Below are 13,764 nucleotides of genomic sequence, written 5' to 3'. Positions count from 1 at the left end.
TCAGGCGTCTGGCGGACTCAAGATAAATTAGATTTTTGTGGTCAGTCAATACCACCACCTGATGTCTAGCCCCCTCAAGCCAATGACGCCACTCCTCAAAAGCCCACTTCATGGCCAAAAGCTCCCGATTCCCAACATCATAATTCCGCTCGGCGGGCGAAAATTTACGTGAGAAAAAAGCACAAGGTCTCATCACGGAACAATCGGAACTTCTCTGCGACAAAACTGCCCCAGCTCCGATTTCAGAAGCGTCGACCTCAACCTGAAAAGGAAGAGCAACATCAGGCTGACGCAACACAGGGGCGGAAGAAAAGCGGCGCTTAAGCTCCCGAAAGGCCTCCACAGCAGCAGGGGACCAATCAGCAACATCAGCACCCTTCTTAGTCAAATCAGTCAATGGTTTAACAACATCAGAAAAACCAGCAATAAATCGACGATAAAAGTTAGCAAAGCCCAAAAATTTCTGAAGACTCTTAAGAGAAGAGGGTTGCGTCCAATCACAAATAGCCTGAACCTTGACAGGATCCATCTCGATGGAAGAGGGGGAAAAAATATATCCCAAAAAGGAAATCTTTTGAACCCCAAAAACGCACTTAGAACCCTTCACACACAAGGAATTAGACCGCAAAACCTGAAAAACCCTCCTGACCTGCTGGACATGAGAGTCCCAGTCATCCGAAAAAATCAAAATATCATCCAGATACACAATCATAAATTTATCCAAATAATCACGGAAAATGTCATGCATAAAGGACTGAAAGACTGAAGGGGCATTTGAAAGACCAAAAGGCATCACCAAATATTCAAAGTGGCCCTCGGGCGTATTAAATGCGGTTTTCCACTCATCCCCCTGCTTAATTCGCACCAAATTATACGCCCCACGGAGATCTATCTTAGAGAACCACTTGGCCCCCTTTATGCGAGCAAACAAATCAGTCAGCAGTGGCAACGGATATTGATATTTAACCGTGATCTTATTCAAAAGCCGATAATCAATGCACGGCCTCAAAGAGCCATCTTTCTTAGCCACAAAGAAAAAACCGGCTCCTAAGGGAGATGACGAAGGACGAATATGTCCCTTTTCCAAGGACTCCTTTATATATTCTCGCATAGCAGCATGTTCAGGCACAGACAGATTAAATAAACGACCCTTAGGGTATTTACTACCCGGAATCAAATCTATGGCACAATCGCACTCCCGGTGCGGAGGTAATGAACCAAGCTTAGGTTCTTCAAAAACGTCACGATATTCTGTCAAGAATTCAGGAATCTCAGAGGGAATAGATGATGAAATGGAAACCACAGGTACGTCCCCATGCGTCCCCTTACATCCCCAGCTTAACACAGACATAGCTTTCCAGTCAAGGACTGGGTTATGAGATTGCAGCCATGGCAATCCAAGCACCAACACATCATGTAGGTTATACAGCACAAGAAAGCGAATAATCTCCTGGTGATCCGGATTAATTCGCATAGTTACTTGTGTCCAGTATTGTGGTTTATTGCTAGCCAATGGGGTGGAGTCAATCCCCTTCAGGGGTATAGGAGTTTCAAGAGGCTCCAAATCATACCCACAGCGTTTGGCAAAGGACCAATCCATAAGACTCAAAGCGGCGCCAGAGTCAACATAGGCATCCGCGGTAATAGATGATAAAGAACAAATCAGGGTCACAGATAGAATAAACTTAGACTGTAAAGTGCCAATTGAAACAGACTTATCAAGCTTCTTAGTACGCTTAGAGCATGCTGATATAACATGAGTTGAATCACCGCAATAGAAGCACAACCCATTTTTTCGTCTAAAATTCTGCCGTTCACTTCTGGACAGAATTCTATCACATTGCATATTCTCTGGCGTCTTCTCAGTAGACACCGCCAAATGGTGCACAGGTTTGCGCTCCCGCAGACGCCTATCGATCTGGATAGCCATTGTCATGGACTCATTCAGACCCGCAGGCACAGGGAACCCCACCATAACATCCTTAATGGCATCAGAGAGACCCTCTCTGAAATTCGCCGCCAGGGCGCACTCATTCCACTGAGTAAGCACAGCCCATTTACGGAATTTCTGGCAGTATATTTCAGCTTCGTCTTGCCCCTGAGATAGGGACATCAAGGCCTTTTCCGCCTGAAGTTCTAACTGAGGTTCCTCATAAAGCAACCCCAAGGCCAGAAAAAACGCATCCACATTGAGCAACGCAGGATCCCCTGGAGCCAATGCAAAAGCCCAATCCTGAGGGTCGCCCCGGAGCAAGGAAATCACAATCCTGACCTGCTGAGCAGGATCTCCAGCAGAGCGAGATTTCAGGGACAAAAACAACTTGCAATTATTTTTGAAATTTTGAAAGCAAGATCTATTCCCCGAGAAAAATTCAGGCAAAGGAATTCTAGGTTCAGATATAGGAACATGAACAACAAAATCTTGTAAATTTTGAACTTTCGTGGTGAGATTATTCAAACCTGCAGCTAAACTCTGAATATCCATTTTAAACAGGTGAACACAGAGCCATTCCAGGATTAGAAGGAGAGAGAGAGAGAAAGGCTGCAATATAGGCAGACTTGCAAGAGATTCAATTACAAGCACACTCAGAACTGAGGAAAAAAAAATAAAAATCTTCAGCAGACTTCTCTTTTCTCTCCTTTCTCTGTCAATTAATTTAACCCTTTTTGGCCGGTCAAACTGTTATGGTTCTCAATGGCAAGAGAACATAGCCCAGCAAACATAAGAACTAGCTCTTGGAAGGATGGAAACTAAACTGACCATGAACTAAACCTGCCGCACAACTAACAGTAGCCGGGTAGCGTAGCCTGCGTTTTATCCCTAGACGCCCAGCGCCGGCCGGAGGACTAACTAATCCTGGCAGAGGAAAATATAGTCCTGGCTCACCTCTAGAGAAATTTCCCCGAAAGGCAGACAGAGGCCCCCACAAATATTGGCGGTGATTTTAGATGAAATGACAAACGTAGTATGAAAATAGGTTTAGCAAAATTGAGGTCCGCTTACTAGATAGCAGGAAGACAGAAAGGGCACTTTCATGGTCAGCTGAAAACCCTATCAAAACGCCATCCTGAAATTACTTTAAGACTCTAGTATTAACTCATAACATCAGAGTGGCAATTTCAGATCACAAGAGCTTTCCAGACACAGAAACGAAACTACAGCTGTGAACTGGAACAAAATGCAAAAACAAACAAGGACTAAAGTCCAACTTAGCTGGGAGTTGTCTAGCAGCAGGAACATGCACAGAAAGGCTTCTGATTACAATGTTGACCGGCATGGAAGTGACAGAGGAGCAAGGCTAAATAGCGACTCCCACCTCCTGATGGAAACAGGTGAACAGAGAGGATGATGCACACCAGTTCAATTCCACCAGTGGCCACCGGGGGAGCCCAAAATCCAATTTCACAACAGACATCATACTCTGTATAAAGAAGTTGTGGGCCCACCATACTGCATATAGTGGAGCTGTGGGCTTCATACTGTGAGGAGCTGTACATTGGGGGACTCATTGGACATGATTACATGTTAAATGGTTACATAATAAGCATTATTGTTTAAGGCGCACTCAGGGTATTATGGCCATAAAAGGGGCAAAATGTGGACATTGTTTTCTAGGGCACTTGCACAGGGTAATAATATTTTCTATGGGCAATTTTACCATCTAGAGCAGGGGTCTCAAACTCGGCCGCATATAGAAAAAAAATGAATTGGGAGGGGCACATTCTTTGAAGGACACGGCAACATTTTTAGTGATACCATTTTTTTTCTATACATCTTTTGAACATTTTTGCCTTGTTTTTTTTATTTTTTAGAGCTTGGGTCGTTATGGATGTCATTGGTTACCCATCCACTCCAGAGTTCAATATAAACTCAACACTCTCACCCACAAAACTCTCCACAGTTCAGCACCACCCTACATCTCCTCACTTGTCCCAGTCTACGACCCTACCCGTGCCCTCCTTTCTGCTAATGACCTAAGGTTAACAACCGCAATAAGCAGAACCTCCCACTCCTGTCTCCAAGACTTCTCGCGTGCTGTGCCAATTCTTTCGAGTGCACTACCCATGATAATCATCCACAGCTTTAAGCGTGCCCTAAAAACGCATTTCTTCAGACTGGCCTACCGCCTCAACATATTTATCTAACTATCCCTGTATTGCCCATTTAATATTTTCTTCATAACCAGGTTCCTCGTATCATGTTCTCACACACTTTATGCATTTAATATCCCTCTGTGCCTGTACTTTTACATATTCTGGCTGATAACTGGTTCATGCAGTATTACATGAACACCCAATTTATTACGTTATGGCTGGTCAGAACAATGAAAGCAATTGATTCCATTCACCGTTCGTGTCTCCCCTCCATCATAGATTGTAAGCTTGCGAGCAGGGCCCTCATTCCTCTTGGTATCTGTTGCTTTATGTGATTATTGTTATTCTATAATGTCTTTTATTGTCTGTACAAGTCCCCTCTAAAATGTAAAGTGCTGAGGAATATGTGGCGCTATAGAAAAATTATTATTATTATTATTACACACGTGGTCAAAATTGTTGATACCCCTCGTTTAATGACAGAAAAACCCACAATGGTCATGGAAATAACTTGAATCTGACAAAAGTAATAATACATAAAATATCTATGAAAATGAACAAATAAAAGTCAGACATTGCTTCTCAACCATGCTTCCACAAAATTAAAAAAATAATAAAACTCATGAAATAGACCTGGACAGAAATGATGGTACCCCTGATAATAATGTGACAAAAAGTGAGTGGGCCTGTATATAGGGCAACAGATACTCACTGTGCTGTTTGGTGACATGGTGTGTATCACACTGAACATGGACCAGAGAAAGCAAAGGAAATAGTTGTCTCAGGAGATTAGAAAGAAAATGATAGGCAAACATGTTAAAGGTAAAAGTTATAAGACCATCTCCAAGCAGCTTGATGTACCTGTGACTACAGTTGCACATATTATTCAGAAATTTAAGATCCATATGACTGTAGCCACCTCCCTGGACATGGCCACAGGAGAAAAATTGATGACAAAGCAAAGAAACGGAAAATACGAATGGAAACAAAAGAGCCCAGAAAAACTTCTGAACAGATTAAAAGTGAACTTCAAGCTCAAGGAACATCAGTGTCAGATCGCATCATCCGTCGTTGTATCAGCCAAAGTGGACTTCATGGGAGACGACCAAGGAGGACACCATTGTTGAAAAAAAAATCATAAAAAAGCCAGACTGGAATTTGCCAAACTACATGCTGACAAGCCACAAAGCTTCTGGGAGAATGTCCTATGGACAGACGAGACAAAAATGGAACTTTTTGCCAAGGCACATCAGTTCTATGTTCACAGACAGAAAAATTAAGCATATCAAGAAAAGAACACTGTCCCTACTGTGAATCATGGAGGAGGCTCTGTTATGTTCTGAAGCTGCTTTGCTGCATCTGGCACAGGGTGTCTAGAATCTGTGCAGGGTACAATGATATCTCAAGACTATCAAGGGATTCTTGAGAGAAATGTGCTGCCCAGTGTCAGAAAGTGTGGTCTCACTCACAGGTCATGGGTCTTGCAACAGGATAATGACCCAAAACACACAGCTAAAAACACCCAAGAATGGCTAAGAGGAAAACATTGGACTATTCTGCAGTGGCCTTCTATGAGCCCTGACCTAAATCCTATTGAGCATCTTTGGAAAGAGCTGAAACATGCCATCTGGAAAAGGCAACCTTCAAACATGAGACAACTGGAGCAGTTTGCTCTTGAGGAGTGGGCCAAAACACCTGGCGAGAGGTGCAGAAGTCTCATTGACAGTTACAGGAATCGTTTCATTGCAGTGATTGCCTCAAAAGGTTGTGCAACAAAATATTAAGTTAAGGGTACCATCATTTCTGTCCAGGCCTATATCATGAGTTTTATTTTCTTTTAATTCTGTGGAAGCATGGTCGAAAAGCCATGTCTGACTTTCATTTGTCCAGTTTCATAGATTTTTTTATTTATTATTACTTTTGTCAGATTCAAGTTATTTCCGTGACCATTGTGGGTTTTTCTGTCATTAAATGAGGGGTACCAACATATATGACCACGTGTGTATAAATGCATTATATCACTGATCAGAATAATGAAAGTTAAGCTCCCATAGAGGGAATGAAAAAATAATAAAAAAAAAGATTTAAAAACTTGTAAACATATATAAAAAAAATTACAAAATAAAAAAATATATATAAAAATATTATACCAATAAATACATATATTTATGTAAAAACAAAAATAAACAAAAATGTACATGTCATAGCACTGTTGCAGGATGTCCTGGGGCTAGGGGCTCCTTCTTTATTCCTAAAGCTAGGGGCGCCCTGGATTACTTTTGATGGTAAAGATGCCTCTCCCCATGTGCCTTGCTAAGCTCAGAAATCAGCTCTTATCTATCCCCTCCCCCACCCAAGAAAGTGAGGAGTTGTATTGTATAAGAACACACACACCAGACTAAGGGTACTGTCTCACAGTGGCACTTTTGTCGCTACGACGGTACGATCCGTGACGTTCCAGCGATATCCATACAATATCGCTGTGTCTGACACGCAGCAGCGATCAGGGACCCTGCTGAGAATCGTACGTCGTAGCAGATCGTTTGGAACTTTCTTTCGTCGCTGGATCTCCCGCTGTCATCGTTGGATCGGTGTGTGTGACACCGATCCAACGATGCGTTCGCTTGTAACCAGGGTAAACATCGGGTTACTAAGCGCAGGGCCGCGCTTAGTAACCCGATGTTTACCCTGGTTACCATCGTAAAAGTAAAAAAAAAAAAACCGTACATACTCACATTCCGGTGTCCGTCAGGTCCCTTGCAGTCTGCTTCCCGCTCTGACTGACTGCCGGCCGGAAAGTAAGAGCAGAGCACAGCGGTAACGTCACCGCTGTGATCTGCTTTCACTTTACGGCGGCACTCAGTCAGAGCGGGAAGCAGACTGCAAGGGACCTGACGGACACCGGAATGTGAGTATGTACGGTTTGTTTTTTTTTACTTTTAGGATGGTAACCAGGGTAAACATCGGGTTACTAAGCGCGGCCCTGCGCTTAGTAACCCGATGTTTACCCTGGTTACCCGGGGCCTTCGGCATCGTTGGTCGCTGGAGAGCTGTCTGTGTGACCGCTCCCCAGCGACCACACAACGACTTTCCAATGATCACGGCCAGGTCGTATCGCTGGTCGTGATCGTTGGAAAGTTGCAGAGTGTGACAGTACCCTAACAAGGGAAGACATACAGGGATACATAAATACCAATCATACAAATATGCACTCATAAACAAGAGAGTAGAACACCGGGAAGTAAAGGAAGGAAAACCTAAATAGAAGATGAGGATATGCACACAGACAAATCACTAAGCAACAGTCTTCTGAACAACACTCCAAACGCCTCCTCAAACAACCAACACCTACAGCTCAACAAGGGGAATGGCATGAAAAAAAACAATTTCTGAATTTCTGGTTTATGTTTATTCTGCCTCTCAAAAATCGGAACAGAAAGCGATCAAAAAATATAAAGTGCCCAAAAATAGTACCAATAAAAATGTCATCTTGTCACACAAAAAATAAGTGCTCATATGAATGTCAGCAGTGTGAGGAGCTGGCCACAAACTAAAGACTACGGGACCAATGGACGTAAAGCGGAGTCCACGACTACAAGGGATGTGGACTTTTTCCAGCACGGAGCATTGTTTACGTTGATCTTATTGTTATGTTTTATTAGAGTTTTGCTTGCTCGTCAGTTTAAGGTGCCCAAATCTCTCTTGGAAAGTGTTCAGCCTCAGGAATCAATGTTTCCATTCAGTGACAGTTAGGCTACTTTCACACTTCCGACTTATGGCGTATGTCGCAATGCGCCGTTTTGGAGGAAAAACGCATCCTGCAAAGTTGCCCGCAGGATGCGCTTTTTCTCCAAAGACTTGCATTAGCGACGGATTGCCACACGTCGCATCCGTCGTGCAACGGATGCGTCGTGCTTTGGCGGACCGTCAGCACAAAAAAAGTTCCATGTAACGTTTTTTGGTGCGTCGTGTCCGCCATTTTCGACGTCGCGTACGCCCCCTCCTCCCTGGACTGCAGAATGGGCAGCGGATGCGTTGTAAAACTGCATCCGCTGCCCAAGTCTTGCAGTTATTTCACAGCGTCCGTCGGTACGTCGGCCCGACGCATTGCGACGGGCCCGTACCGACGGAAGTGTGAAAGTAGCCTAAGGGTACCGTCACACAGTGCCATTTTCATCGCTACGACGGCACGATTCGTGACGTTCTAGCGATATCGTTACAATATCGTTGTGTCTGACACGCTACTGCGATCCAGATCCCCGCTGAGAATCGTACGTCGTAGCAGATCGTTTGAAACTTTCTTTCGTCGTCTAGTGTCCCGCTGTGGCGGCATGATTGCATCGTGTGACACAGGTTGTATACGATGTGCGCACAGTAACCATCGGCTTCTACATCGCAAATACGTCATGAAATTATCGCTCCAGCGCCGTGTATTGCAACGTGTGACCGCAGTCTACGACGCTGGAGCGATAATCATACGACGCTGCAACGTCACGAATCGTGCCGTCGTAGCGATGAAAATGGCACTGTGTGACGGTACCCTTAGCGGAAGATGTGTGGGCTGGATCTTATGCATACATAAGGCCAAACACGAGATTAGGAGTCTGAAAAAGCAATAATTCCATTACTATCGTTAGTGTCTCAGGAGCCTCAAGCTATTGTTCTCCAGTCACTAGTCCCATCATGTGGTTGGGGAAAGTAGATCCCTGGGGTAAGGAGTGGCAGCGTGCGGTCATCATCTCTGAACCAGTCACACTTTCTACGTTTAGGTAATATGAACCTTTCTAAATCTTTAGAATGCTGGCTACTTTTATAACATGGTGGCGTATGATCTGTGCAATCAACTCTATATAAATGTGTATTATGGTGGGGTTTAAATAGAAAAAGCACAGGTAGAAACATACAAACTTTTCCATCTATGATTGATTATTAATACATTTGATATATTCTCCTTGTGAACAAAGGGCTATTTTTAGCAAATATTGATATTTATTCTTGAATTATATTGTATGTTCCCTGTTCACACTCCCACGTGATCTTGGCATAATTTATGAGCATATATTCTGTTTGAAAATTTAGAAATATTTATTATCTATGAGGTCATACTATATTTTCTTTTGACTGCAGCTGCCTCTCCTAGTTGGGTTTGAGGCATCTTTTTAGTATAAGTGTTTTACATTATTTCAATAAAGATATATAATTTTAATTTTGTGTTCAAACACTCTTTTCACACATAATTGTGAGAATGTGTATGGTATACTATTAGGTAAGCACAGCTTGTTAGTTCATACATTCATTTGTATCTAAGTAGATACACCAGATCATACTTGAATTTATGTGACATTTAATTAGCATAGTTTCATTTTATTTTTGTGCCTATTAGTGAATTTAATACATTTTTTATTTGTTATCATCTGCGTAGAGTTTTTGGGTTGTTCTCATGCTGTCGTTTTTTTATAAGAGCCATAAGCACATTGATTTTTCGGGCTGTACTCCTACTAACCTTATCAATTATATACTTCCAAGTCACTACAATGTTATTTCCCAAGAGAGTTTTGACCCAGTGAAGTGGATCACGGAAAATTGCTCCAGAACAATCTGTTATCTGCCCATCGCAAAGCAGGGTAGCTTTATGGCTGGAATCCTAAAACACAAAGGATACATTACTTAATAAATATTAACATGGGCAGTAACTAAATATTTAGAGTCAGAAAACAACCATAAAGTTTTGGCGTTGCGCTTCGACAAAATAACACAGTAAGTCAAGAGAAGCTGGAATATATTGTGGTGAATGGATCAATCATATACATTTTGGATTATTGGGGTTGTCCACCTTTGTGGACATTTGTTTTTTCCTAAATGTATGTTTTTGGAGCTAAACTTTTTTTTTAATTTTTAACTTCTGGTAATTAGCCAAGAAATACCTTAGACTAATACTTTTAACACTTCAATCTTTTTTTGCCAGCACGGGCATAAATGTTTTAGAAAACCCACATAGGACTACTCAAAGTAATCAGAAATAATAGCAATGATGCAAATATTTCACTTACCATCATTAGGTTTAGTGATCAAAAGATGCACTATTTTCTTAAATAAATAAATAATACATTTGTTTGTCATGGTTTATTTAATACTGATGAATCAAAAGGCTATAAAATGAAAAAAGGCATTAAAGGGGTTGAACACTGTTTATTTTAACAAATATGTTGGGGATGTAAGGAGGTGGCGTGGACCCTCAGTTGCTCCCTCTCTCCTTTATGTCGGGCACGTGTCCCCCATGCGGCGCCCCGACTGAGTTATGCATTAACGTGTATTATCTTATAAAGTATCCTGTAGGTTGATATATTAATGTTATACTAATGTGATGTGCGGTGTTTGAATTTTTTTAATATGTTTATTGTACTGCATATATTAAATTAGGGACAATAAGAGGTTAATTGAGGGGGCTGGGTCAGCAGCTTCAAAGGAACAGAAAGTCCCTTTCTGCAGTGCAGAGCCCGGCCAGGCTTGGCTGTGGCAAGATGTGCTCCCCTGCTGGGAGCAGAATATACCCCTGGAGTGGAGAAAGTGCTGCCCAGGACCCTCGGGCAGTGGAACAGGCACTAGGACTGTGAGAGTGCCCACCAAGGGACTGTTAACTTTCAGGAGTCGAATGGGAGCTGCCGCTGTTGATGTGCTAGACTTTGCTAGGGAGAGCGCAGGAAGTCGTATCTCCTTCATTTAATCTTTTTTTTTTTAACTCAAATAAATTTTTATTAAGAATAATATTACAATTGACATGTTACATTCTTGTTTTCAGTACAAAGTTTTCCCCCCAAACGAACCCCGCAATCCCAACTTATCCCGACCCCCCAATAAGACAGCCCACCTTGTTTAATAGCTCCACACTCAAATCTATAGGATGACTATCCCCTCAGTTAGGACCATAGGCCACGTGTTATGTTTTCACCAATTCAGGGTCTTGATTCACCCGGTCTCTATAACAAACCTATCCCATGGCAGGCCACGGAGACCACAGCTTATTGAACATTTCAATTTTCCCTCTTTTCTGATAAAACCCCTTTTCCAGTTTCAGGCCCTGCTTCACATATTGGAGGAATTCTCTTCTTGAAGGCAGCTCGTCCTTAATCCAATTTCGCGCTATTACCTTCCGGGCCATATACAGCAATCTGGCAATAGCTGTCTTCAGGTTGTTATCCACTCCAATCTCATTCACGCACCCCAACAAGCACACCATCGGGTCCCTTGGCACCGTGCATCTGCATGCTCCTTCCACACGACTCAAAACTACCAACCAAAAAGCAGCCAGTCTCGGACACGTCCGCATCATATGAAATATATCTGCATCTGTAGATTTACACCTCGGGCACTCAGAATCATCACGCAAGCCTGCCTTATATAACACCTTCGGAGATTTGTAAACTCTGTGTATTACATAAAGCTGTGACGACAGCCTATACGGCTCGCTCAGAGACAGCCGTGGAACCCACTCCAGCACCGACTCCCAAGTTTCATTCTCCATTGGGCCCAGATCCCTCTCCCACTTAGCTCGTGCCAGTATTGGAAACCTTAACAGGAAAGTGTGCAGCAAGTCTTTATAAACAGTGGAAATAACCCCCCCAGTAGTCCCTTCACAACACACATACTCTAACACTATATCCCTTTGATTTCTGATGCCTCCGTCCCTATTCTGAGCTCCAAATGCGTGTCTCATCTGCAAATATTAATATTGCCCCGCAGGCCCCAGATCAAATTCTACCTGAAATTGGGAAAAGGATTTCAACTCTCCCTGCTCAATTATCTGATAGACATATTGAATCCCCTTGGCCTGCCATTCTGGTAGTACCCCCATTGCCACAAACTCCTTTAAATTATTATTATGCCATAGCGGGGAGAATCTGGTCAGACCCGTAATCCCACGTATATGTTTTAGTCTACCCCACAGCTTACATATCAATAACATAGTCGGATACAATTTCCCCAAAGCCCCCAGGGAGCCATCCTCCAGACATTGTACTGCTGGCCTTCTTTTTGTCACCTTTTCCATTAATTGCTGTACCACCCCGGATGACCATTCATGCGCCCAGCCCTTTAAGTGCTGACTCTGGGCTGCAAGAAAATATACTTCAGGGTTAGGCAATGCCAAGCACCCATCTTCCTTGGGTCGCTGAAGTGTCTCCAGTCTGATACGTGGATGTTGTCTCCCCCATACCAAATTCCTGAACAGGGAGTTAATCTGCCGAAATTTCCCACGCGGTATCCAAACTGGCGCATTATGAAGAACATACAGAATCTTCGGCATCAAAATCATTTTGATAAGATTCACCCTGCCCACCACAGATAAATGCAGCTTAACCCAAGCATCCACTTTTGCCTTAAGAACACCTAAGATCGGAGTCAGATTCCTATGTATGTAATCCGTAACCGGCATAAATACCCATATCCCAAGATATTTAAATTGACTTACCACCTTCAGTCGCCCACCCTCCAGCAGCTCACTCCCCTCTTCCCCTACGTTGTCCACTTTAAACAAAATAGACTTACTCCAGTTTATCGTCAGTCCTGACAGTGAGCCAAATCTTTCAATAATCCCAATAGCCCCCCCAAGGAAGCAACCGGGTCAGCTAGAAACAGTAGAATATCGTCCGCATACAACGCCACCCTCTCTTCAATCATTCCATATTTAAACCCAGACACCTCGTCAGACTGTCGAAGTTTAGCAGCCAATGGCTCCACGGCCAGAGCAAACAAAAGAGGAGAGAGCGGACATCCCTGCCTTGTCCCTCTAGCTAATTGTATAGTCCGTGATAACTCCCCATTCACCCGGACTCTGGCCATCGGCTGCGAATACAGCAGCCGAATCCAGGACACAAACCACGAGCCAAACCCCATATATTGCAACACCTGCCAGAGATATCCCCATTCCACACTGTCAAATGCCTTATGAGCGTCTAAAGATGCAATAACTCTCTGGCCACAGTTATCAGACCTAAGCTGCAGAAGCCGTGGATCTATCAGGCATAAAGCCAGATTGGTCTGGGTGCACCAGGCCGGAGATTACACTCGTCAACCTCATCACCAACACCTTGGCCAGAATCTTGACATCTATAGTGAGCAAGGAGATTGGCCGACATGACTCAGGTTGCCCCAAGTCTTTCCCCTCCTTAGGAATCACCTCTATTATGGCCTCTCTCATGGATGTAGGCAGACACTCCCTAGTCTTAGCCTCCTCTAGGACCGCCTTTAATCTGGGAATTAGCACCTCCCCCATGTTTATAGATCTCAGCAGGAAACCCATCTACTCCAGGCGCCTTCCCATTAGCCATAGACTGTAATGCCCGACCCAGTTCCTCCTCCGTGATAGGAGCCTCCAAGCCCTCTCTATGTGCATCACTCAACCTCGGGAGCTCCAGTCCCTCAAGGAACGCCACTGTGTCTCCCACCGTCCCATCCACCCGAGAGGATTATAGGTCCTCGTAAAAATCCGCAAAAACCTCCAAAATCTCTGGAGTCTCAGAGACACTCGTACCACTTCCGGAAACCAGAGAATGGACAAACGAAGTACTTCTCTGTGCAGAAGCCACCAGTGACAGCATGTGACCTACAGTTTCACCCTTCTGATAATAAGCCAGCTTCATGAATTCCCGTTTCCTTTCAGCTTTACCCAGC

General features: G+C 43.6%; 1 protein-coding gene across 1 annotated transcript in view; it reads right to left on the bottom strand.

Annotated features, from left to right (window-relative positions):
• ANKRD31 (ankyrin repeat domain 31) overlaps positions 1-13,764 on the bottom strand; it is a 300,863-nt gene that overhangs the window by 49,152 nt on the left and 237,947 nt on the right. The window contains exon 25 of the mRNA XM_077287427.1: positions 9,599-9,739. Within this exon, the coding sequence (XP_077143542.1) occupies positions 9,599-9,739 (141 nt within the window). The remainder of the gene's footprint in view (positions 1-9,598; positions 9,740-13,764) is intronic.

The sequence above is a fragment of the Ranitomeya variabilis genome, chromosome 1, assembly GCF_051348905.1.
Source record: "Ranitomeya variabilis isolate aRanVar5 chromosome 1, aRanVar5.hap1, whole genome shotgun sequence".
Taxonomy (NCBI): Eukaryota; Metazoa; Chordata; class Amphibia; order Anura; family Dendrobatidae; genus Ranitomeya; species Ranitomeya variabilis.
The sequence above is the reverse complement of the archived record's forward strand: the minus strand, read 5'-3'. Positions and strand labels throughout refer to the sequence as shown.